The sequence below is a fragment of the Mesitornis unicolor genome, unplaced genomic scaffold (genome assembly GCF_000695765.1).
Source record: "Mesitornis unicolor isolate BGI_N332 unplaced genomic scaffold, ASM69576v1 scaffold14863, whole genome shotgun sequence".
Classification (NCBI taxonomy): domain Eukaryota; kingdom Metazoa; phylum Chordata; class Aves; order Mesitornithiformes; family Mesitornithidae; genus Mesitornis; species Mesitornis unicolor.
In genome coordinates this window covers 1-26,907 of record NW_010172704.1, presented here as the reverse complement: position 1 = coordinate 26,907, position 26,907 = coordinate 1, and the positions used below count along the sequence as shown (strand labels likewise).

The 26,907-nt window shown below is 37.7% G+C and overlaps 1 protein-coding gene across 1 annotated transcript in view; it reads right to left on the bottom strand.

Annotated features, from left to right (window-relative positions):
* The window catches only part of LOC104537563 (AT-rich interactive domain-containing protein 4B-like), a gene marked incomplete at its 3' end in the record, with an annotated part of 61,472 nt that extends 34,571 nt beyond the window's left edge, over nt 1–26,901 (bottom strand). The window contains exon 1 of the mRNA XM_010180485.1: nt 26,856–26,901. Within this exon, the coding sequence (XP_010178787.1) occupies nt 26,856–26,861 (6 nt within the window). The remainder of the gene's footprint in view (nt 1–26,855) is intronic.
* Nucleotides 26,902–26,907: the final 6 nt, after the last annotated feature.

The window sequence follows — 26,907 nt, the reverse complement described above, 5'->3', positions numbered from 1 at the left end:
GGCCGCTGCTGGAGCGGTGTCCCGCCGCCACCGGGTACACCAGCTGCGGCAATGCCGACTCCGGTGTCTGCCCGGAACCACTGCCTGCCCTGCACCGCGGAAACCTGAGCGGCTCCGCGGCGGTAACGACCAACGGTACTGACCGCGGGGCCCGCCGCCCCACCTCTGCCCCTGGGGGTCAGCTCCGCCGGAACAGCGCCGAAATGCGCGCTACGCTGTGTACCATCACCAGGCAAACCCCAACTGTAATGATTTCTGCATTCTTTTGGGCGAGCAAGAAGGGATAAAAGGAAAAGGACTTCCTGCAGTTTTGCACTTTCCATGAGGAAATCCACACTAATGGACAACCGCCATACTACTACTCCTCCTCCTTAATTTTGTTTTATTAATGGAAATAGGATGAATAGTTTCTTTGCTATCTCAATTCACAACTGCTGTGCACGGCCAGGATTTTCTATATGCAGCACAGGCTGCCACAGCTGAAAAGCTGGTTTACCACTTAAATAAGGAGCAGTCTCTAGGTGACCAGTCAGCAATTTCCACCAATTCAGTGGCTGAATTTTCTTTGGCAGGCAAAGCGGGCTGTTGGAAGGGTTCTGCTCCAGCTTTAGAGCTGATTATACTTGGAAGGACTGATAAATGGCGAGATGCCCACATCATAAAACCTGCACATCTTCTGAATTTGGACGCTTACATCAGTATTAATAGTTCTGGTCTTCTAAGTGTGAGGGAGGAAACACACAGACCCCTCCAGAGCACTTTGTAATAAACATTTTAACATTGCCATCTGAAATTGTAGCATCATGCTTTTACATATACCTTTAAAGGCTGTTGAAGAGGTCGGTTTTCCATTTTTTTCTAGACATTTAGATATTTTCCATCTATGGGGGATGAAATCATCCTCACACCTCCTCTTTCAACTCTGCTGCATTACTATATTCAAATTCCTTTGTAAAGACGTTATGCCGTACAGCAGCTGATAAAACTGCTTTGCCTATAAGCATATCTAATATAGTGTGTGTGAGAATATATTATTTCTGTCTTCTAACCTATATTCCTCTGCACTACACACAGGATGTTCCAAGTAAACCACATGAAAACAAGATTAAGCATTCAATCTAGAAACACAGCAGACATGCTTAGTAGGAAAGCCTGCAGGACTGCTTTCAGATTAATTTGCAAAGAGAAAACTGGGTCTGTACCTTTTCCCTTTGTCTCTCAAATATACGAAGTTTGAAAAGACAGGATTTCAGCTGGTATTAAACATTCCAAATTTGGCATTTATCTGCTCTACAAGAGTCAAGAAACTAGTGAAACATTTTCAAGAATGAAAAAAAACAAACCACAGAACAAAACAAAACCAAAACTAATACCACAACTACTGAAAAGGCTGGTTTTAGTTTTTAGATAGAAATTTAACATCTGTTTATTTTCAATAACCAAGTTTCAGAAAAAGCTTATTAAAGATTCAAGACCCTTCCACACCCCCACCAGGCATCCAAATTAATTTGTGAGTTTAAGAAAGAAACATCGTAAAGCCCACCATCTTTTTTTCTACAGTAATTTGAAATTATCTTTCCAAAGGAACAGTTTTCTCATGGTTTCAACATCATCTATATTTTAAGATAGAAACACTCAGTTTGCAAGCTGAACCATCACGTACATACTTGACTATTCCAGTTACAGTCATCCTCAGTCCCACAAATTAGTGGGATAAACCATCAATAATACCCAACTACTTCAACCCAAAACCCAGCCAGATCCTTCAGCCTTCTAATGAACAGCAGAAGTTTCCCATAGTCGGTAATTTATACTCCCATTCCATCCTGCAGAATTAGCAGCCACCCCAAAAACATTCAACAGGGTTTCAGAAACTTTTGAGGCAGTGAAGGCTTGAAAAGATACCATTTTCAAAAATAGCATCATTTTTTTGAAAACAAGGGTAAATCCAACATCTCCTAGACAAGTTCTGAAGAACTGTTTTCATGAAAACAGGTGAAAACCCACAAAGGAACCATTAAAACCCCCCACCGTTCTCCCCAATTACTAAGATATTTAACTTAAAGATTATTAACTTAAATATTTTCAAAATGCAGTAAGCTCCACCCAACAGCAGAGATTTGCCTACACACCTTAGAATGAATCTCTTAATAAACAAAATTACTGAGTCATTAAGAGTGCAAAATTTTGCCTACATACAGCTCAACCTGCTGTGGTTAGGACACTCAACTGTACAGTAATAGCAGACATCTTCAGGAAAAAGCTATTACTATAGCACATCTAATGTACGCAATTTGGCAGATAATAATGGATGTACAGTGGATTTCAAATACATTCCTCATGTATTTTCAGAGTGACAAATACGACAAACTTCTAAACCCTTTCTACAAACCTTATGTTACTGAGGCACATAACTCCTCAGAGACCAATGCAACATCTGAAACAAAAACTGAAGCCCAGAAGGTAAAAAGCTCTGTTAAAAAAGTAAATCCATCGTCCAATCGTACATCTCCCAGAAACATGAACATCGCAACAGTAAACAGGAGGAATTTTCCTGTTAACTTGCAAACCACAACACAGAATCAAGGGCAGTGGTGTTTTTCATATGAAAAGGCTATTACATGAAAGCCCAAGAGTAAGAGTGTGCTTTGGGCAAATTTTCTTCTGGCTGAAAAAAATCAGATTTTGTCTTGATTTTTTTTTTTTTTGTTACTGTTACACATTTCAGAGAAAGGCAAAACTAATAATTTTGAAATTTCTGAAGGAAAATGGTTTAATATCAACATTTTGCACACGAATAAAAATTACAGTAGGAACATAATGATCAAACTGAACATTTCTAAATGAAAAAGGGGAGAACCTTCTAGTAATGAAACCTATTTTGACTTTCAATTGAAAATCTACAGTAACTTTCAAGTAACACCAGTCTTGCAAGCAAACATTACACAGCGTGTAATTGTCGCAAAACAGTTTTTTTCCCTTTCTCTCTCTCTTCCCCTCACCTCCCCCAAAGTTGGAAGCTACCAGAACCTACTGGGCAAATGTCTGGAAGTACTAAATCGACTTCTGACACCTTTAGGGTTCTCTACAGGTGCAAAGGGGATATTTCATTTCTTTCAAATTACTCAGATCAGTTGAATGCCTAGTTTATTTAAAGTTCTTAATGACCTGAAAAGGTGCAAAAGTTGATGTTCCTTCTCTGAATATAAATGAGCTATGTGGAAAGGATTTACAGGTTCTAAGATCATGAAGGACCAGACGACCCAAAACAAAAGGTTCAATTCAGTAATGAAAAGTAGTAGTATCTGTTTTAAATGCAAAATGGATTTTCATTATTTTTAGTCTGAAGTTGAATATATATGGAACTAGTAATCCCAATACTTATTTTTTATTTTTGCTTTTAGAGCTATGCTGTTGATGGACACAGAATTATAAAAATATTTTAACTCTACTCAGAAAATGAGAAAGATTTCAAAGAAAAATATTTAAAAGTCAGTCTATCCTAATCATTGTCAAAAAAACAACTTGATTCTACATTCAAAAATTTACTGAGTAGTGTAATTTCCAAACATTCAAGCTGTAATCACCTCATTAATTAATCTTACTCAAAACAGCAAATCCAGAAAGGTCATAGAATGGTTTGGGTTGGAAGGGACCTTAAAGCTCATCCAGTCCAACCTCCTGCCATGGGCAGGGACACCTCCTACTACACCAGTCTGCTCAAAGCCCTCGCCAACCTGGCCTTGAACACTTCCAGGGAGGGGACATCCACAACTTCCCTGGGCAACCTGTGCCAGTGTCTCACCACCCTCACAGTAAAGAATTTCTTCCTAATACCTAGTCTAAGTCTACTCTCTTCCAGCCTAAAACCATTACCCCTGGTTCTGTCACCACATGCCCTTGTAAAAAGTCCCTCCCCAGCTTTCTTGAAGGGCCCCCTCAGGTGCTGGAAGGCTGCTATAAGGTCCCCCCGGAGCCTCCTCTTCAGGCTGAGCAACGCCAGCTCTCTCAGCCTGTCCTCGTAGGGGAGGTGCTCCAGCCCTCTGATCATCTTCGTGGCCCTCCTCTAGACCCGCTCCAACAGCTTCATGTCCTTCTTATACTGGGGCCCCCTGAACTGGACACAGTACTCCAGGCGGGGTCTCACGAGAGCAGAGGGGGCAGAATCACCTCCCTCGCCCTGCTGGCCACACTTCTTTTGATGCAGCCCAGGATGCAGTTGGCCTTCTGGGCTGAAAGTGCACATTGCCAGCTCATGTTGGCATGGCACTTCTCATCAACCAACAGACCCGAGTTCTTTTCCTCAGGGCTGTTCTCAATCCATTCTCTGTCCAGGCTGTATTTGTGCTTGGGATTGCCCCAGGTGGCAAAGGTGGCTATGCTTTAAAAAAATACAGTATTTAATTATTTTTTTTTTCCTATCACTCTGAATAAAATGCACTGACTTCTGATTCTGTTCCTAATTTGGTCACAGACTTCCTGTACAGCGATGCAGCCCAGCAGGCATGTACCAACTTTCAAGTCTGCAGAATGGGGCTCATGCATATCTTACTCAAAGGCGAGTAGGCATTTGATGTTTCTCTAGTACTTCGAGATCTAAGAATGGAAAGCTGTATTCATTCTATCAGTATAGCATATCACTCTATAAAATGTTTTATTTAATCAAACACTCCAGAATTGCTTCTCAGTCTCTAAAAATAATGCCAATTCTTTACAATTCCTTCTATAGGTCTCTCCTCTTGTTCTGTTTTGCTGAAAGACCACATGAAGGAAAGGTATTTTGAATGTGTTCTCCTGCTGTTTATCCCCCTGAATATAAAATCTTTTCTGAACTCAGTAATTGCCATAGCTACCAGATTGCAATTTTTCCGTAAAGTTTAACCAAGCACTTAAACTATTTAGAATTATAGTTTAGTACTGCTAATGGTGTAACTTCATTAATTTTGGTCAGACTTTTTATTGTATGTTTCAAGTGAAGTCTGAACATTTAAGTTTCTACATATGTGCAGGCAAAAAAAAAAAGAATAATTAACTTGAAATAAGGAGCTTCTCAATGAACACTTCTCTTTTAGTCCCAGATATCTGAAAGACTTCTTTCAGGTTTTGTGTGTTTAGTGCAAGAACCAAAATGCACTCAAGTATGAAGGATTTTCAGTTAAAAAAAAGGAGAGCCATCAATAATGTGTTTGTTATTAGATTTAGTAAAATGATTTAGTAAAAAGGATATCCTTGATACCTCTTTGCACTTGAGAATAAGATTAAACCTTTCTCTAGACAAACTTTTTTCAACACAAAGCTTTAGATAATGCTTATGAGCATTATTTAAATTACCAGATCTCAATAACTTGTCTCAGTTTTTAGAATGTGCCACAATTCTGTCTGGAGATGCTGATTACGCTATGAAAAACTTGGGATGTTTCAAAGGACTGAAAAGAATGATATGATAATGATATGCTTGTGTTCCAAATGGATTGGAACAAAGATTATTTGATAGCTTAATCAAACAAACCAGTCCAGGCTGTTCCTGAACAAAATGATGACATGACTAATATGGGACTATATGAAGTCTGAAAAATCAACAATGAAATCTCGAGAGAAAAATAACAACACAGTGTTTTTATAACAATTTGATAATTCTTTGGCAATATTTCTAGTTCCAGTCAAAGATAATTTAATGATTGTTTTCTTCTTAGTAAGTTAGTTCTAAAAAAAAATCCAGTAAAACAGTACACAGAACAGGAAAAAAATAGATATGTGAAAGGAACTGTTTGTATTCTATAGCAAATCTATTCTAGATAACTGAATATAACTGAAAAGGTAACAATTTTTAGATACTAAAACTGATAGCAAGAACAGGAATAGTGAACAGAAATTAAAATCAGAAAGTTACCTAAGAATGTTGGGGTTTTTTTCACTGATATTCCAGCATATTAAGCTTCTGTTTACTATAATCTATTTTTAAAACTATTCTATGTTGTGTAAAACTTCAGAAGCAAATTCATACCAAGTTGAAAAACTGACGCTTAAAAAAAATATTCTTGCCTTGGTTTATTTCCATACTTATAACAACACTTTCTACGCTAACTATTGGGAAGGAAAAGGGGGGAGGATTTCTTTTTATTCCTAGAACACAAAGGGACAGCCGAAGGGACAACATACTAATTCAACCCCTGCCCAGCAGAATGAGATTTCTCAAATGTTGACCCAAGTCAATTCATTAATTACAGCTGTGATTTTCTTAGCCTTATAATGTGTAAATGAGTATTGATATATTCTGAAATTCTGAGTATTTCAGATGTTGTTTTGTAGATTCATATGAAATCATGACTGTAGCTGATCTGTAATGTAATAAAAAGAACTTTTAAAAATATAACACTAAAAATATAAGTATAGTAGCATAACACATTAAAATATGTCATTACTATGTTAAGATAAAAAATCATGTGTAGCCTTTGGATTTGGTTTTTACCACTGTTGCTAACTAGAAGAACGATGAGGCAATACCAAAAGTAATGTCAAAGCCTCATGCAACTGTCAACCAATATGAAACAAAAAGATGCAAATACAAAACAAAGTGAAAATACGGCATTTTTCTTAGTCATTAAGAATCAATCCATTCTAATTTAGTGAATTAAGCACAACCGATCTTACAAATCAAAGCTATGGACAAATCCAAGCATTCAGGAACTAAGAATGTACACCTGTGGTTCTAGAGATAAAACATGTTTGTAGCAGCCAGCCAACTGTACACAGGAGTCTACCAAAGGCACAGCAATATAATGTGGTTAACGCCATACAGCAACACAAGCAATTTTAGAAAGTTGAAGGGATTTTAACTCTGCCATGCTCCCTCAACTGCTGCCTAGTCATTCAGTGTAATACTGCTGCCCAGGGAGAAGACATTCAGAAAGAATGAAAATGAGTCTAGAAAATACCTACAGAGAGACTGAAATAACTTAATTCTAACCACTTCATCGAAGATTGAATTAGGATGGATGAGATTCCTGGGAAAAACAAACAAAAACTTAATTACACATAAAAGGTTATCAAGGCCATTCCTCTTGGTAGGATCATTTTAGCTGCAGTATTCATAACAGATGTCTGTCATATCCAGTCTCAAATTCAGGAGTGAATATTCCACACTCCCTACACACAACATATTCCAGTGCTTACAGACTCTTACATAGTGTCTCATCTAAATATTCCTTGCTGCTGTTATTTCTTGTCTTACCAATACTGCGCATGGAGACCTGTGCTTTTGCTTTGCGGCTTTCAAGAGATGCAACTAATGGGAGTAGTTCTTGGCATGACTATGACATTGCCTTGTGTTTGTGCTGGTTTTGGCTGGGACAGAGTTAATTTTCTTCATAATAGCTAGTATGGGATTATGTTTTGGATTTGAGCTGAAAACAGTGCTGATAATACAGGAATGTTTTCATTATTGCTGAGCAGTGCTTACACAGAGTCAAGGCCTTTTCTACTTCTCACAGCATACCACCAGTGAGTGGGCTGGGTTGCAGAAGAAGTTGGGAGGGGATACAGCTGGGACAGCCGATCCCAACTGACCAAAGGTATATTTCATGTCATATGATGTCACGTTCAGCATATAAAGCTGGGGAAGGGGAGGAGAAGGGGAGGGGGGATATTCAGAGTTACAGCACTTGTCTTCCCAAGTAACCATTAAGGGTGATGGAGCCCTGCCCTGCTTTCCTGGAGACAGCTCAACACCTGCCTGCCAATGGAAAGCTGTGATGAATTCCTTGTTTTGCTTTGCTTGCGTGCACAGCTTTTGCTTTACCTATTCAACTGTCTTTATCTCAGCCCTCAAGTTTGCTAAATTTTACTCTTTCGATTTTTTCCCCCATCCCACCAGGAGGGTGCGAGCTAGCAGCTGTGTGGTACTTAGTTGCCAGCTGGGGTTAAATCACAACAATTTTCCACTTATTTTTTTGGCTATTTTTTCCTAAAAACTACCCCCTCAGCAGAGAAGGAAATAGCAGGCAGCACGTTCCATTTCCAATAGCAACAAACTGTTAATGTGGCACATACCATACCATGAAACTCTAGCAAGTGTGCTGACTGTTGCTGGCTCCCCAGCTTAGCCTGTTGGATGTCTTCAATCCCAGATGCTAAAACCTTAGATTAAAAGGCAACTAGCGAAGAGTTCTCAATTCTATGTCCTGGAAATCCTGGCTTATTGAATAAAGCACTCAGTTCACTCCCCCAGAGGATCCGGACTACTGCAAATCCATGGCATGAACCACTTCGAAGGAAAGGGGATGTCTGAACGAGTCACATGTACTTGCAGGCAGGTCCTGTGCTAACCATCCCACAGATTCTATCCTACTCCATAAAGCGCTCTTAGCCGGCTGATTCTGTTTCTGCCCAGCAGAGAGAACATCCAGTGCCACACACCTGCGTGGTCATAATACACAAGAGACTTCTGCAGTGGCCTTACTTGTACTGAGAAGTATCACAAACACCCCTGGGTTAGCTAGCTACAGTCCTTCACTGGCTTTGGCCTGTAGTGTCAGACTAAAGTGCTCTTTCATTGCATAGGAAAGAAGCAATATTGCAAGATTCTTTAATCACCCAGTTTAGGGCATTGAAAAACTCTCATGGCTTCAGGATGAACAGAGATTTTACGTTTTAAACAAAAAGATGTTAGTATTCTGTGTAACTATTTACTTGTAGAGATTATAAGAGCTGAAATAAATACTCCAGCTCTTTGAGGCTTTAAATCAGCAGTCTTACTAAATACCCATTAGAGGAATGATAAAGTGAAGTTTAAAGTAGTAGTTCTGACTACTCACACTCAAATTCAGAATCAACAAGGAACTCCCACAATTAAAACAAAATATTGTGGTAAAGAGAGCTACAGAACAGGAAAAACTTCTGAAGAGTTCTTCATGATAACTCTTTTTTTCAAGATTCCGTAAATTATACCCATATATATAAATAGCAAATCGAAGTAGTCAGGAAAGCCACTCTATCCTTTTCCAGCAAAAGAAATCCCAGCATTACCACTTCTGATATGTGCTGATGTGTGTCAAAACTCATTCCTCCACCCCCAGGCACTTGTGCGATGTCTCAGATAGACAGGAAGTATGCACAGTTTCATCTCTGGTTAGAGCTCAACTTACTTATCATAACACTAATTTTAAAAATACACTGTACACAACTATGGTCAGCAACAATCTGTTCACTTCTTTAAGTTTCAAAAACTCAACTGTTGTAGACAGTCCCCACTTCCTCTCATGAAATTATCTAGGCCAAAGCTGGCTGCCCTGTCCTCATATTCATTGCTCAGAAACCCTGCAATCTTGCGGCTATTACAGCTGTGGTTTTTTTAGCCTCAAAGGCATCCTAATATAATGGATTAGAATTTCATAATGCATTTTTCTTAGTACTGACAAAAAAAAAAAAGGGTAACATAGCTTGTAGTTAATACAGTTGCTTATTAGATTTCTGAAATGGCAATATTCATAATGCTCTATCTGCTAAAAGGAACAGATGGAATAGGCCCTTTAGTTAAAATTGGGAAAGGGAGAAGAAAAATGGGGAATCTGATTTTACATGAGAGATGACTAATATACACAGTTTCTGCTGCAGTCACAACCCAAAATACACAACTACCTGTCTAAGAACCAAAATATTAATTTGTCTTGTGTAGAGCTTTATAAGCTGACAAAATAGCAAGAAGCATAGCATCACAACAGCCCTGAATGCTACAGAACCAACAGGAAACTTCTAAAAACTTAAGTGCTTTAGGACCTAACTGGTATAAAAATAAGTATATGAGTTCTTTATGTTAGAAATCTAATCCAACAGAACTGTTCTGAATGCAAGTCACATTCATTTACTTGGTTTTTTCCTGGTAATTTTCAGTGATCATCAGGATGCAGTTTTGATCATTATGCAGAGTTGGAAAACCAGTCTAGTAAAAAGGGTTGAATCAATTCAGTTCTTTAAGAATAAAGCTAGGAATGCTAGGATAAATATTATAAGATCTCTGTCTACCTGCAGAAAACAAAAAACGTAGCCATCAAAAATAAAATCAAATAAAATGGGTTTAAACAAAGTTGGTGACAGACATTACTTCCTGGCAACAGTTGTTTGTTTCTGAAACTGTGGTGGGGAGGAATGAGTGGGGCTGCAGCTACAGGATTACCACCAACAGTTACAGAGACGGTGTGTTCTTTCATCCTTCTTTTGCGAGTTGAATTAACAACTCCCAAGTTCAAAACAGGAAGGCCTTGGCCCTCAAACTCAAATCTACATGAATGATGCCTCTCCCTGTCCATCCTCCCTTTTGCATCAGTTCTGGTACACCTTTGATTAAAGGTTAAAGTGATTAAACTCACCAATTCAACAAATAGCTATTTGTTTCTGTTATTTTTACTACATTAGTTTTCTTCCACTTTAGTGAGCTGAATCATTTTACTCTAAGATCAAACACCAGAGTTTACAAAATAGCAGAAGAGAAATCAATGGGTAAAATGGCAGTCTGCCTCAAACTACAACATGAAGTAGCATTCCATAATCATTGTTAGAATTTGTAAGGTTCTTGCAAAAATACAGACATTTCAAAAACTAGAAAATATTCCTCTTCCCCACCATTTCCTGTGTGTATGCAGCTGCATTCTCTAGATATACGTTTTAATTGCACGCTCTAGACTTCTAACTTTTTTTCCAAATTCTACAAATTAAATGTATGAAGCCCCTAGCTGGATGAGAAAGATGACGTTTACCACACCACTTGATATTTTTTTTAGTAACTAGATAATCAAGCTTACTGTCTCTTCTTCAAATGACTCTCTGAACTGGGTTTCATCCCTGAATGCAAGTCAGAGATCTGGGCATCTAACAAACAGATTTCAGTCCAACATCTCCACTAAATCCCTGAAGTGGCTTTAAACTGGCTGAAAGCACTTCAGTACTGGAGTACATGCAAGGTGAAATGCAAGTTTGTATTCAAAGTCAAAGTGCTACTTGGACAGCACTCAAAACACAGTTTATGTTCAGTTTTATATCCACTGCACACTATTTGCAAACAAAGCAGGTATTAGCTTTTCCAGTGAAACATTTTTTTCAGATGAAAAAATATTGATTCAACTGAGTATTCTGTAGGAATAGACCAAGTGATGATTTTTATGGGAAACTAGTAAAGCACCATTACCACTGTATTACAGAACCAAACAAAATAGTGGTTTTATTAGTCTGTTTTTGCAAAAATAAGTCCAATCTTAAAACTGAAAACTAATTTCAAGATGAATTTTAAAAGTTTCAGAATTTCCCACAAAACAGAAACTAGGCTTAATTCAATTTATAAGTGGGGTCAGTCCTGTCAAAAATAACAGTATGTTTGGTTTGACATTCCAGAAAGTGTGACACTTGATGACAGGATTACAGAGAACTTGTACCAAGATGATGATCCAGTGCTGAGACAGTATTTGGAAGGCCTTCAAGGAGCAAAGATCTACAGTAGAACTAGAAAATTCTCCAGAACCATACAGCTGGACAAGCAGGGTTCCTCAGAACACAGCACTGCCTTGCACAGGGAAGAATAAACCTTAACACCAATGGCAGACACTGAAGTGCACTGGATCCAGAAAACCTGAGTTTCAGGTTACATCCTAAATGACAAAAATATGAGGAAATATTCTTTCAATAGTCTCATGGATCTTGTGTTGATTTAACCTGGGGAGCCCATTAGCACCATCTGACACAGCACAGGCTCTCAAAGACACACTACAGTTACAGGAATACAGCTATGCAGACTTCCTCCCCTCCTGCACAGAGCCTGACATTGCTATTAAAAAATTCACAGTTCAACTAGAGGAAGGCTAAATATCACTACAAAGATAATTTCAGTCAGTTACACCTCTCGCATCCAGTTTCTTTAGCAAGATTCAGACTTGGTGGAGACACACTCATCTAGGTCCCCATTTCAGACTGTATTAAATCAGAAGCATACAGCACAGATATCTCGCCTACAGAAAAAAAAGTTCTGTTCTCCCCACCAAAAGAAAAGCCTTTGGCTTTTCTCCTGCTTTTCCAAACAGGTGGTTTTCATCTCAGATAAAGTGTAAGGCTCTGATTCACACAGATCCAAACACAAGTAACAGAACCTGAAGATGCACTTCAGAACAGCAAAACCAGGCTCTCCTTTGCTGTCCAGTCACTTGCTCTGCAGAACTGTCCTCACATTTCTCCGCCGGCTTCAGCAGATTTAGCACATACAGACTAACTGTCTCCCTTTCTAGCTCAGTGCCAGCAATAACTTTTAAGATTCTTATTTTAAAAACCAGCCAAACTCAAACATTTTTCATTTGTTTTTGGTTTTGGATGGTCTTTGAATTCAACCAGATATACACTAATCCCTTGGTTGTTTAGGTTTTAGTGGAACCAAATCCTTATTTGAAACATTTTGGCAGATCTTCACTCCTGATCTAAACTAGCCTTTTATTCCTGGTCAGTAACCTGCTATTCTTTAGTCTCTAGGGGAAAACATTACACAAGAGCTAACAAAACACGTCTCATTTGGATAAAACAACTAATACTCTAAGAGCGCAATATTTTGGCTTAAAAATAGTTAGCCCTTGTATTTTGCTTTCCTGGAATTCCCTATGCCACAATTATGCATTTGAAACAGCTAATGTAACAGAATAAAAAACTGGGATGAAATTCAATGGCAGGATAGCCAACAAACTGAATCTTTTAAAGAACTGTAGGTAATTTCTAGATATGAAAATATATACATATGTGTTGTGGGAGGGGCGGTGGTGTATCTAATAACTGTCACCCTGAGTACTATTACTTTTGCAGCATAAATTATGGAAAGTAGAAATTAAAAGTATTATGCTTTAGAAGTGTATCTATACTGGCTTCTTTGCAATGTATTTTGCATGATACATTCTAGATATATTTTTCAGTGTCCTCCAGATTACCCTTTCCTATGTCTTTTCCCCTTTACACTCAGCAGATATTGATTTTTCTCTCCAACCATCCTCTGAAGATCCTAATAAACAATTATTTAACGTCACATTAGGCAAGATACAAATAGCATACAGTAACTATACACATGCAAAACATCAGTAGTACCTTATGTTTAGTCCAGTAGAGAGACTTTTTATGGTGTCTGGAGTACAGTCTTATCATCCTTAAACTGCCTGTAAGTCCTACCACAATACAAATACATATATACGCATATTTCATCTTTCAAAACAGTCAAATAATTCTTCAGCTTCCTCCAAAAGGATATTTGCATTAGAGAAAGTTTCTTTTCAAACTTTCCAGTGTACTGATTTTCCTGCAAAACTCCAGTGGAGATATATTATTATCAACAGAATGAATAATCAACAGACCTACCAACAACAAGTTTGCTTGTCTTAATGATATCTTCAGGTCTCCTTAGAAGCAGGCTACAGAACCCACAGCACCTACAGATGGCTGGTTGAAACCCACTGTACTAGACACTCAGAAGACAGCTTTTGGAGTCAGACACAAGCAAGGTTCAAGAGAAGTGAAGCACCAGCTCGTCTATACACATACTTGCACTATGCAGAAGCATCCAATTAAGTTTAGTCTGCCACTACTATAACATGGTTGGTTAATACTAGAGAAAGCTCCCAGTCAAGAATAACAGACAGTATATCAGTTAAGACTGTGGCTATATAACCCACATAACCAATTATCTGAGCCTGGAAAAGAAAAGAAAGAACATTATTTTCTGTTAAATCTACTGGTGTTTTCTTACCAGCACCTACTGGACCATTATTGACGTATGATGCACCTTGCAGAATATAGATGCTTTAACTAAACTGGACACTACATATCTAGTGCAGCACAGAAATCAGTACAGCAAGTAATTTACTTGAAAAAACTGTGGTAAATTACAGCTCATGCTGAGCTTTGTACTCTGACAAGCAAACTACTTCCACATTGGCACAGGTATCTCTGCACAACACTGCACTGTAAACATCCCAAGAGATGCAGCAAGTAAGTAAACCTGAAGTTATCTCAACAGAAATCACAATGCTTCTTTCTCAAACTGTTGCACAAGGTAACCCATACCTATCTGAGCTACTATGGCGATATTAAATTTAAAGAGCCTTACTGTGGCAGAATATTCTACTGAATAAACTTTCTTTTCACTAATGTCATCTTCTGCCAGAAATATACAGACAATTGTTTTTTACACTGCACATTTCTTTCAGACAGACAGTTCTTCAAACTGTTGAAATAAATCGTAACTCTTCCCTCCACCCCCAAGTTGTGAAAAGCCATACAACTACCTGCATATCCCACTTTTCCCCAGACTAACAGAAATAAATGCCAGGACTATGTCTTCTGAAGGAAGGCATACATAACTCAGCACAATTTTATATGGGTAAAAAAAAAAGTTATGACTGAAATCTGAATTCCATAATTTTGGAGTTTTGCAGGTTTTCCTCATAAAAACTACAGTATTCCTTTAAGAATACTCTTCTGAAAGGTAGTTTTACAAGGTTCCCAACTTGTAGGAACATAATTCATAACTTGTAGAAATGTAACAAGTATAAACACACATAGAAGCTCCTCTCCCATCTCAACACATTTTCTGAGACTACTGACCAAATATTCCTGCGTGGTCAGTAGCAAGGATATTACAAGAAAATAAATTATTTCTCTTTTTTTATCCCTCTCCACAACAGCATTCGTCTTCCAGAGTTCTTCTCTACCTAAATGCAAGAGTTCAGCATGCAAGGTTTGTGAAAGGAGGTTTTTGGGGAAAAAAAAAAAATAAATCAATATGGCAGTTATCCAAAGCAGAGATGCAGAGATGTTGTTCAACTAAGTTCTACTATTTGAAAACCCTTTCAAGAATTTTTCCTCAGAAAGTATCTACAGCAAACCAAGAATGCAAACATTAAAAGAAACACAGATATTAAGAAAAGAGAAATAACCAGTTGAAGACAAGTTTAAGAGATTTGTTAAGTGCTGCATAATTATAAATAGTTCTAACATATCTTAGATGTGCGCTACACACAAAATTCAAGTGCCACTGTAGTACTATAGGGAGTAAGAACAACATACAAACAGCTAGTATTCAACTAGGTTACCTTTCAAAAGTTAAGGAATTAAAGGACCTAAACTACTTGTTTCATAGCTTTTATCCAATGTCACTACACAGAATGCTTCAGTTTCTTTGGCTACTCATTGCTGCACCTGTTTCCAAAACATCTTCAGCTGGCTTAGCCTGTGACTAATGGCAGCGTTTCCAGGGAGTGGCTATTTAAGGAAAGATCCTTGCTCTGATTCCACAAAACTCTTCAACATATTATAGAAGAGACTAAAATGTTTGAAGTTGCATAGGTGATAGAAGACTCTGTTCACTGCTTTCAAGTGTGCTGAAGCTATTCTGTAAAGCCCAGGGTTTTTTTCTTACAAGTCTTTAAGCCTCTTATACTAAAACCTTCATTTTTTAGCCTCTTTTCAAAAAGTAACATTCAGGATTACTAAAGCAAAAGAGGAAAAGTCTATCCAAGTTTTATTTGATAGTCTTCTGTATATCAACAATTCTACTGTTACTTTCCACATGAATCACAGAATCACAGAACGTTAGGGATTGGAAGGGACCTCAAAAGATCATCTAGTCCAATCCCCCTGCCGGAGCAGGAACACCTAGATGAGGTTGCACAGGAAGGCGTCCAGGCGGGTTTTGAATGTCTCCAGAGAAGGAGACTCCACAACCTCTCTGGGCAGCCTGTTCCAGTGCTCTGTCACCCTCACTGAGAAGAAGTTTCTTCTCAAATTTAAGTGGAACCTCCTGTGCTCCAGCTTGTGCCCATTACCCCTTGTCCTATCATTGTTTGTCACCGAGAAGAGCCTGGCTCCATCCTCGTGACACTCACCCTTTAAATATTTATAAACATGAATGAGGTCTCCCCTCAGTCTCCTCTTCTGCAAACTAAAGAGACCCAGCTCCCTCAGCCGCTCCTCAGAAGGGAGATGCTCCACTCCCTTAATCATCTTTGTAGCCCTGCGCTGGACTCTCTCCAGCAGTTCCCTGTCCTTCTTGAACTGAGGGGCCCAGAACTGGACACAATATTCCAGATGCGGTCTCACCAGGGCAGAGTAGAGGGGGAGGAGAACCTCTCTCGACCTACTAACCACCCCCCAACCTCAAAACCCCCCAACCTCATTCTGTTCTCAGTTCAACACGAGGCATCTCAAGACATCTTCGGTACTCAAGACAACGCAGCATTCTCACAATGTCTATCAATAAAATATCAGTGTCTCTATCAAATCAGCAAGTTACAGTAGCAACGACTTATGTCAATGAAAACCTAATTAATTGTATTTCTATGATTGTTTTTTCCTAAGCCAAAGAAGGTAATTGAAGAGAAATTCTCAAATACACAGCTTAAAGAATAAAACTAATCTTCCAATACTACTCCATAACTAATCAGCCCACTGTAATATTTGTTTTCACAAAAATACTGCATATCACCATGGCTAGAAGAAGAATACCCAGCTAAGCAGTTCACACTGGCCCTTCTAAGCAATTGCTGTGAGCCCACATATTTGTGTACTTGGCTGGAAAGTTGTTTCAGTGGGCACAAAAGCTGTATTAAGAGAAACTGCCAGACAAAAGTAGAGATGTTGCAATTCCTTTAAGGCTAAGGAGTTTTTGTGTAAACACAGGGTAGTCCCATTTGCAGATGGCATTCAAGTATTGCAGTGTATTTTTCTCTTTCCAAGTCCAGCTACAGCAATAAGACAGCAAAGTTTTGAAACCGTATCTGGGTATGCCTGGCATTATATATATATATGTTTCTATGAGGATCATAAAAAATTATTTGCTTCCTCAAAATTCCACCTAAGTAAATACAATATACACAATGAGAGAAACTTGATCAGGCCAGCTTAAGTATCACGAATGATTTTCACTCCACAAAGTAGATGCCATGTTTGATATTTATTGTCAGACTACAATTAAGATTTTATTACACCATTTCAAATGTTCAATTAAGTGCTTGCTGTTGCACAAGTTATTTCAGCCAGAAACAGGTAGTCTTGTTGTCTTTTTTAATGCAAAATAGAGGAAGTATGATTTCACTGAACTGAAATCTGTACTACTGAAGAGATACAAATAAAAACGTTGCACTCGTTTAAAGCTGACCTGCTACCACTTGAGATGCTGTCTAGATACTACCATGCAATGTACATTATTGTGAAAACAGTCTGTTGTAGGGGGACATACACCTATCTCTCTATCCTTGATATACTATTATTATGCTGTCATCAAAAGAAAATTTTTCTTACTATATAGAATGTAAGAAAAGCAACTCATTCACTTTACTTGCCTCTAAAAACTTGAATCACCCTACACTACTAAGTATAAATACATACTCTGTATTATCAGAGAAACATCAATGTATGAAACAGAAGAGTTATTTTGATACAGTAAAACATGTTTAACCTATCAACCCAAACATTGTGGCTACCACCAGGCAAAGTACACTGAAATCAGAGTATTAGTTCAACAGCCAAAGAATTACCAACAAAGAAAAACTGCATTACTGTAGGCAGACATCTAATACACATACAAATACTTTCTGGAACAATGTTAAATTATTCCAGAGAACAGTTAAAACAGCAGCCCCAGCAGCCCAATTCCAAAATGGATCAAAAATAGTGCAATATAGTTGAAGTGTGACTCTTTGCAGGTTCCAGACCATGTATCCAATACTGTCCATCACCAGGTGACATCATCTTTTGTACTACTTTTTTTTTGTACAACTATTTTTTAGACATGTAAAAGCTGCACTGGTAACGTGTAAGTGAAGGAATGAATCCAAGCTTTAACATCTTTTACATTGTCCAACACTGGAGGAAAACAAGCAAGAAATTTCCACCAAAAAAAAAAAAGGACAAAAACGCTGTGCAGTTACCCAAATGAAGCTCTATGGGTAAATGTATGTGGACTGTCATTATAAAGTTCTGGAAGAGCATGTCGTGGTTTAGGGCTGGGCTGGCCACTGAATGCTGAACAGATGCTCTCTGTTAACCCCTCTCCCCTCCTCAGAAGGGGAAGAGAAAGAGAATAAGGGAGAGACACATAGGTTAGAAAAAAAAACTAACAGGTTTAATGAAACAATACTACTACTACTACTACAGGATAATACTGTAAATAGGAAAATAATGAAATATATACAAATATGTACAAAGCCAGTATCAAGTCCTCCCTTCATCCTCCCCTTAGAAGAGACTTAACTGAAAAGTAAAATCACTAAATAGATAATTAGTTCTATTTAGCTCAAACCGGGACAGAGCACCTCAGAATAAATCTGCATTCACAAAACTGGAATGACTTAAGGTTGAATTATTGTCTCCATTTTTGTCTCTGTTCCAGGCAGCAAGGTACATATCATACTCTGATGTTTAAACTACAGTGCAGTCTTACTTATGCTAAAGTACTTCAGTATCTCCCTTGATGCACATCTAGCATGACAACCTTCTAGAGGAAATTAAAGTGGAAATATATGAAATTATTGCTATGTTTTCAAAACTGCTTTTATATTTACGGAAGCACAAAGATTAAGAATTATATATTTTATTTCTAAGTTTAGTGATTTAATTTCAGGTAACATTCACTTAATATTACAGTAACATCTATCTTCCAATAAATAGTGCAGCAAAAGAAGTTAAAAATTGAAAACATATATTCCATTAAAAATTCTTGTATTCTGAAATGTTGGTATAACAAGTACTCATTTCCAAAATGTCTCAACCCCTTACTATTTCTCCTAGGAAAAGAAGTTACATTAACCTAAGTGTTATAGCATTAACAAAGCTAACACTCTCTCACTTATACACTGATACAAGATACTGGAAAGACTATCTTCCACCATTGTAGATTAATTTAAAGCATTCTTTGTGATCTTAGAAGAGTGTATCCTGCATTTATTTCAAAGAAAACATGAAGTGGACTATTGTAAATGTACAAGTAAGAGATTTAGCACTTGCAATCTGCTAGAGAGAGGACAGCTGAAAATCTGAAGGGAAAAAATCATCACAGTGGATCAGGCTGCCCTGCCACAAACTGTAACACTTCTTTCAAATCAGAAGAGAATGTTAAGAAGACAAATATATAAAAAACCACTCCCTATTACATTATTTATTACCAGCTGAAATCTTGCATCAGATACACTTGGTTCTGAATTTTGCTGAAGTCAAATCCCATTTCCCTGCCCTTAGAAGGACAGTATTAACAACGAACGATAAAAACCTAGAAGGAAAAGGGAAAGCATTCCCAACAACAGCTCAAAAAAAACCTCAGTTCTTGGAAAAGAAGGTAACAAATGTCATCCAGATTTTTGCACTAAGTTTCTGGTAATAAGCAGAGAGTGTTGTACACCTCACTGTACCATCTCCAACTGGCATAATTCCTGACTGTCACCAGGTCTCCACTAAGCTGTCCATAAATATATAGGCCTTGTTAACACACAAAAACAAACAAACAAACAACAAAACTTCATTTCTATTCCATTTATTTCCTTATCAAAGAAAGTGTGATGTAATTTCTCTCCAAATTATTGTTTCCAACTGTTCTGATTTGGAATAAAGGTAGCACAACTGCTTAATTCTTACACTCAATGGTAAAAATACCTATTGTCAGAATGCATTAATAGAAATATTAGTTACATGAAGATTGCAACCTTTACAGGATAGGAATCAAGTATTTATAAATACTTTTCTGCAGAAAATTGTAATATAAACTGATTCTCTAGTTTGGGGGGGAAAAAAGGCATTATTATTATTAACGACATTCTTTCCAAGTATTGAATAAGAACTTGGGCGAGTAAGGGAAGCAAAGCTTATGTTTGCCTCCTTAAAAAATACTTAAAATACGTACTATTTTGTGTCTAATACCGTTTCTTTTTTAAAACCTCTCCATCTTTTGAACTTGAAATCGATGTTTACCATATCCAAAACTAAATTTTATTTGTCACCTTCAAGGCACATCATAAATTCCATTTAATCTTTTCACTCAACACCTTCTAGATAACATGAAGTTCAAGCCTATAGAAAAGTACTCTGTTCTAGCTAGCAAGCAACCCTAGAAAAACGTCTATGGCAATTGCAGGTGTAGACAGTTTACAAAATGTTTAGCCTAGTGACTGCTAACTTGGCAGAGGGATGGGGAATGTGGTGTGTTTGCAAGGAGTTTAAACCAACCCAAATCGGTCTCAGTGCACTTCCGCTTTCCTCTCCTTCCATCCTCCATCCCAATGGTAGGGATCAGCCAGGCAGGTGACTGGCTGCAACTGTAGAGTATATGTATTTGATTGTTTTTGAGTTAATTTCAGTTTCAGTCCACCCTGGGACCACACAAACGGACTGCTGGCACAAAAGACAAGAAGAATAAACAGCCAGGAGTGGCAGAAAGAGACAAGACTGCATTCTTCCACGACAATACAAGCTTGCTTAGACAAACTACTTATGAAACCAAATCCTTTGCTGTAGGTTGTTAGGGCACAAACCAATAGATTAAACAACGAGAAAAACAGCGAATTCACTCTTCTGTCCAATAACAGTATTATTCAACAGTTAGTCCAACCTGGGTGATCTGCTGTGCAACAATTAGCTTAAATGACAACTGATGAATGCTGTCTTTAAACAGTGTACTCCTTAAGGCAGTCAGCTGAAGTCATCAGCAAAGACTACATAATTTGGGAGTTCTGGATGCTTAAAGGTCTTTTCTTTGGCATACTGACTACCTTCCTCACTCGAGAGCACAAACAGGCTCAAAGAGAACCGCAACAGAAGCAAGGAACTCCAGATTAACTGAAGACGACTACTGCTTTTGCTCACAGTAAGGAAAATGCCTTCTTGTAGTTAGGTACTACAATGTTTCTGCTTAGTTCATAAGAAAAATCATCTTCAGAGTGTTCCCCCACAGGTTCAGGAAACCCCAAAATAGTACTCCACATCCAATTAATATACACTCACTCAGGAAGTCACCATCACACAGTGGTCGCACGTAACGCGGGCAGGTCACCTCAGTCCTAGTTTTCTACAGGTAACTCAGCAACACCCTCCACCGCCCTGCTCTGACAGTCACACAGCTGCCTTTCCCGAGCCAGCTCATAAACACTTCTTGCTAAACAGGTCATGATTTCTTTATATGCTTCCTTCCAAGCAAAAAAAACCAAAAACAACCAACAAAATAAAAGAAAAACCAAAAACCAAACAACCCCAACAATAGTGCTTTATTGAATTTCTTCCCTGGTTCAAACTAATCCTCAAAAAGAAAACAGATGTTTTGTCAAGTACAGAGTATTAAAGTGGCTTGCTGTCTTTTCCATACTTGAATTCCTTGAAATATCCTCTCATCTGGCCACCCCATGGTAACAAAAAAGGGAACAAAAAACCTGACCAACCACCCAGATTTATGACTTGCCATCCAAATCTTTTAAAATAATTATTAAAACACTTATTAAATCACTAACATTTAGTTTATGTATAGGGCTAAACAATCGCCCTTAGTTCCCTGGAGGCCTTTTGAAATCTTCTAGAAGTCTTTAAAAATCCATTCCATGCATACACAAGTAAATACCCAATGAGTGGTAGTAAGCGCAGTAACTTCCAGAACAACTCTGGAAGTGCTAAATAGGAAAAGCAGAAAAAAGTATTTGTGACTGAAGTATTTCAATTAAAAACCAAGCAGCCATACAAGCCCTGACTTACCAAGATTTCTCAAGTGTGACCTGAATCATATTTAAGGCAAAAGCAGTTCAAGATCCACATTTATTCAGATTTGTACGTTTCTGTAAAATCAGCTCAAGTGTCTATTATAGTAAGTAGAACTGCAGAGAACCTACTATTGCATTAAATAATCTAGCATTTGGATAGCTCTGTATCGCATTAGGGTGCCAAGTGAATTTAAGCTCTAGGTTTTTCTGTAAATATGTTTGCAAATGAGGAAATCTCAAACTGCCTTTATTTTAATCTTCAGGCTATTATAAAAGCATATATTTCTAATGAGAAAGTATCTGTCTGTAGGATTTAAACATTTGAAACCAATTTCTGACAACAGTATCATTCCCACCTTTCTCATGACCAGCAAAGCATTCAGATTAAGTATTCGACAGTGATTGTAAAGCTTAATGCCGTGAAAGCATTGCATTTTGTTTTGAAAGACTTTTCAACTATAATGCAGAGCTTCTTTGGAAACAGGCACGGAATGTGCATCACAGCATGCTTCTGCATGACCTGCAGTACCTACCATACTTGCTTCAGATTACAAAGTGAACTGAATAACCATCTCAAAATGTTCTAGTGAAGATATGCATATTCATTAGGTCTACAAACATTTTTCTTAGACAGTATCCTGTTACAACAGTTATGCTGCTGTAAGAGTATTGATTCAAAACTCCTTCACCAACTTTAAAGATAATAAATACAGGCAACATAACTTTTCTAATGCCCGTAGTTTATTACAACTTTAGTCTTCTCAGTTTAACGCAGCCTTTGTTCCACTAGGTGGTCTAATTAACTTTGAGTCCTTATCAACACACTCAACTACTGAACAGTCACATACTAAACATGTGGATTTGAGTTCAAGACTTCCATGTTGTTTAGCCACTCTAAAATATACTAAGATTGGCATTTCAAAAGTGCAAATAACCAGTTTCAAAATTACATAGATTATTCCAACAGGACTTGTAATTGCTCGGTGCAAGTGATGTTTGCTTTCCTTTCTACATAATTATGCAAGCATGAGGAAGTCAGTAACTGCCTCTGATCACTTGTTCAGACTGGAACATCAGGACAGAATTTAAGAAAAACATTTTTTTTAAAATGCAAAAAGCAAATTGCAGGAGAAAACTACCTCTTAAAACTTACCTGTTCTCCTACCTCAAGCACATAAACTACTCTAATGGTACTCTTCCTTTATAAATCTTCATTTCTGCTGTAATTCAAATAGTTAATCAGAAAGTGAAAGGTCACTACATTCCATGACTGGTTTCCAGCCTGCATAAGAGCAATAGGACTTTCAGCTGACTTGTGCTCAAAGTTGGAAATTAGTGACTGAAAAGTTTGCTGGATATTTCACTTTTGTCCCCTGCCGTACTGGCAGAGAACACCAGCAATAGGCTGACTGGCTTTAAGGGAAAGTAGTTATGGTATCAGTGTGCACCAGTGATCTCTGTGGATAGCTGGACAGGTCACTAACAAGGACTAATGAACCCAAAATGTAAATTCAGGACTAATTAAAAAAAAAAAAACCTGTACACATGGCTTCCTTAATTTGCTACTGTGACAGCTTTGAGTAGGCACTCAGGAACATCTAGGGCTACCAAACAGAAGTACCTACAAACATTAAATATTCCATATTTTACAGACTGAAAAACATTAACATGCAAATAGCATCAAGACATTTAAACAATCATTTCAGATCACTTAATTCATAGCGTATTGCTCCAGCTTGTGGGACATCCACTAATTTTATCTCCAGTCAGCAGTGAACTTTTTAACTACAGTGGGTATATTACCCTCATTCACATATTTAAATATCAAGCAAATGCCACGATACATATTAAAAATCTCAGGAGCATTTACAGTTTTTCTTAGTACAAATCATTGGTGAAACTGAGCTTGTGTTTATTTCTTTCTTTAAAAGCAAAGATCGCTTTCCTTGAGATTATTTCCTGATTTTGAGGAAAAAAATAAAAACAAACCATAATAATGTTTTTATATATATTGCTACCTACTTAGCAGGTAGTAATTTGATAGCATGCAATTAGTTTTTAAATAATCAAACAGAATCTACACACTTCTGAAGCATACTTAATGTGAAAAAACCTTATCCAGAAGGTGCTGAAGTTAAAACAAACAAACAAAAAAGCTTCACTATAACAGATGAATCATCCTAGCCGATATCTATACAACTGTTTTAACTACTATCAGAGGTCATTCAACACAGGAAAAAAGCCTGATTTAGTATAACACCACAATAACGTGCACAATTATGTCAAGACTGGAATACTACTTCTAAGACATATTTCAAGACTGCCTTCAAGTGGTCTTTGCAGTCAACAGGAGGACTACTTAATATGCTAAAGTGACTAGTATATACAAGGGGGTTCATATACTTGGATTAAGTTGGGTTACTGTAGGGAGAGCAATTACACTGGCAGATTTGGAGGTGGTAATCTTGTAGCAGGCAGCGCACCTCTCTTGTCTCAGAGGGTTCTGAAATGCAAGAGCATGAGTGACTTGCTTTCTATCAATGCAACTTGGCGCTCCTCCTAAATAGACCTCACTGTGTTTTACACAGAATAATAAACGTTCTATCCATACTACACAGATGAGAAAAATGAGTCAGTAAAACTAAATGAGTTGATCAAGTTCACCCAAAGAGACAAAGATATCGACAAAGCATCCAGCTCTAATGCTCTATGCACTGGAATACACAAGCCTCTGCACCTGAAAGAGTGATCAAGGCATAAATCAAAACAGAGGCCTCAATCATGCAGTCAGCAGCAAGTCTGCAGTCAGCAAACTCAAAGTAAGACTAGGCCTTAAAGCATTAAATCCTCTATATGCCAAAGTGTCCTTGAGGTGTAGTCTTTCAATAACTTACATAATAAAGGCACACAAATACATAGTAATATTTAAACAGTATCTTGATCTAGTATAGTCAATGTTACCTTGTGGTGATACCAACAGAAAGCTAGTATTTCTCTTAAGCACTCTCCTCTTACTGGACTAACTTGTATCCTTGTACACTCAGAAAATAAATTACGAATTTAAGCCATGCAGAAAGACTGATGCACTGTATTACTCCTACACTCTTTAAAAAAAACCAACCAGTCCTGGTTAGACTGTTGAACCTTAGAAATTTCTGTTGAGACACAATTCTGTTAAAAGTTTCACTGTAATAATTAAATCTTCAATGTAATGACTTACAGATTAACGTCACAACATTACAGGGCACAGTAAATAAAGTACTAGGAATTATCTCAAGCATATATAATTTTAATGCTATTCCCACACAAACTGCAAAACCTGCAGACTTAAACTTAGCATTTAAACACCCCGGTATAATTGATCCAAATTGAAAAAAAAAATTAAAATGCAAGCCTTATCAAAGAATAAGTAAGCTGGAAGCTTTTTTTTTTTAATATGGCGCTATTAACAGGTTTCTGTGTTTGCTACTTTAAATTTAAGCATTTAAAGTAAGTTAGATGTTATATGTTCAGATCAGCCTGAAGTGGGTGTCTATCACTATCTCACAGAACACTTTACATTCCACTTGTGATCAGACCTCCTCATCCTCTCGTCTATCTACATATTTATACAGCTCTATAACCACAGTATCAGAACCTAATCTCTATGGTAACGGTAAGATTTGTTTACATGGGAAAAGAATATTAGAAATGTATGTAAATTTAGCTGTCATTTAAATAGGTGTTTTTCCTTCTGGGGAAAAAAGATCCCTATACTGCCTCCTATTTCTCTTGCTTCCATCCCCTGCAACACCACCAGGCAATGAGCCACATTCACAAAGCTCTGTATCATACTACTTCAACAGCCTGTTGTTGTAAATTCACAGTTTACTTTTATTGAGAAAGAAGTATTTCAGATCTCAGCACTTGTTAAAGAAAGATCATAGAGAGTGCAATAAAAACATGATTTTTTTAAAAGATACTGTCATTAAGTCACCAAAGTAAAAAAACCATGCTAAACCTTTTAACAGTTACACAAAAACTTAAGTTTGCTGCTCAGCAACTCAGATCAATCTAGAAATAAAAATAATCTGTATCATTTACCATTTTCAGCAATAAATATAGTACTAGGTACACATTTTACATAGACAGTAGACACAACTCTGATAGTACAAGACCCCACACACAGACAGCTCTTTTTTAACAAAAACAAAAGAGATTATTTATACATGTTTATAACAATTATTTTTTGTAAGATTTACAGTATTTTAAAATAAGATTTACTGCAGCCCAGCAGGACCGGGAGCTGAATTACATGGGGGTCATGGTAATATAAACAGCAGCTTGAGTGAGGTGTCATCAGCAAAATTAAAAAAAAAACCTAACAATCCCAGTTGTTAAAAACTACTTTTAGGTACACAAATACTTGGCACACACAGAAGAAAACATTTTATTTCGCCAATATGATTTTTTTTCCTAGAAACTTGCATAATATATTGAAAATAAACAGTTTAGAAAGTCCTAAGAGAATAAAAATTAATGACAATGAGGTATGTGAATACTACACAGCACTAAGAGAAAAATTAGAATCTGTTTGAAAATCTTTCTGCACCTTACAGCAATCATTTCACTGCAGAGAATCTCTTACATGCTCCCTCCCTGATCATATCAAGACCATTCATTCAACAAAACTCCACTTAACGAACATAAAGTAAGTAAATCTATCATTTACTCTCTCTTCAAGTGAACACAGTTGTATCGCCAGCATTTCCCCTGCAACGTTACTTTCTCAAGCAGGGTGACTGTCCCCTGCTCCTCCATGAAGCAAGCTCAGCCCAGGCAGCCATGTCCTTATTCTCCTACAAACAATGTTTCTGAAGGAGAACAACCCCCGCTCAGCGAACTTGCAGTTTCCCCCAGTACAACTAGGCAGAGCAAAGCCTGCCCCACCGTCAGCAAACGAGCTAAGGCACCCAAAACACAGCAATGGGGGCAAAGCAGCCCTCAGTCTGGATCTGCACCAGCACCGAGCCTCACACCGGGATCGGGACAGATGGACTGACGGATAGGACAGCATTTCTTCACGCAACCCTCCCTTCGTTCCCCTCCCAGGCGCACAAGCGAGTGTTTTACCTTCATGATGAGCTCAGGCTGCGGTAAAAGCCTCGACAGGGGCTGAGCGGCC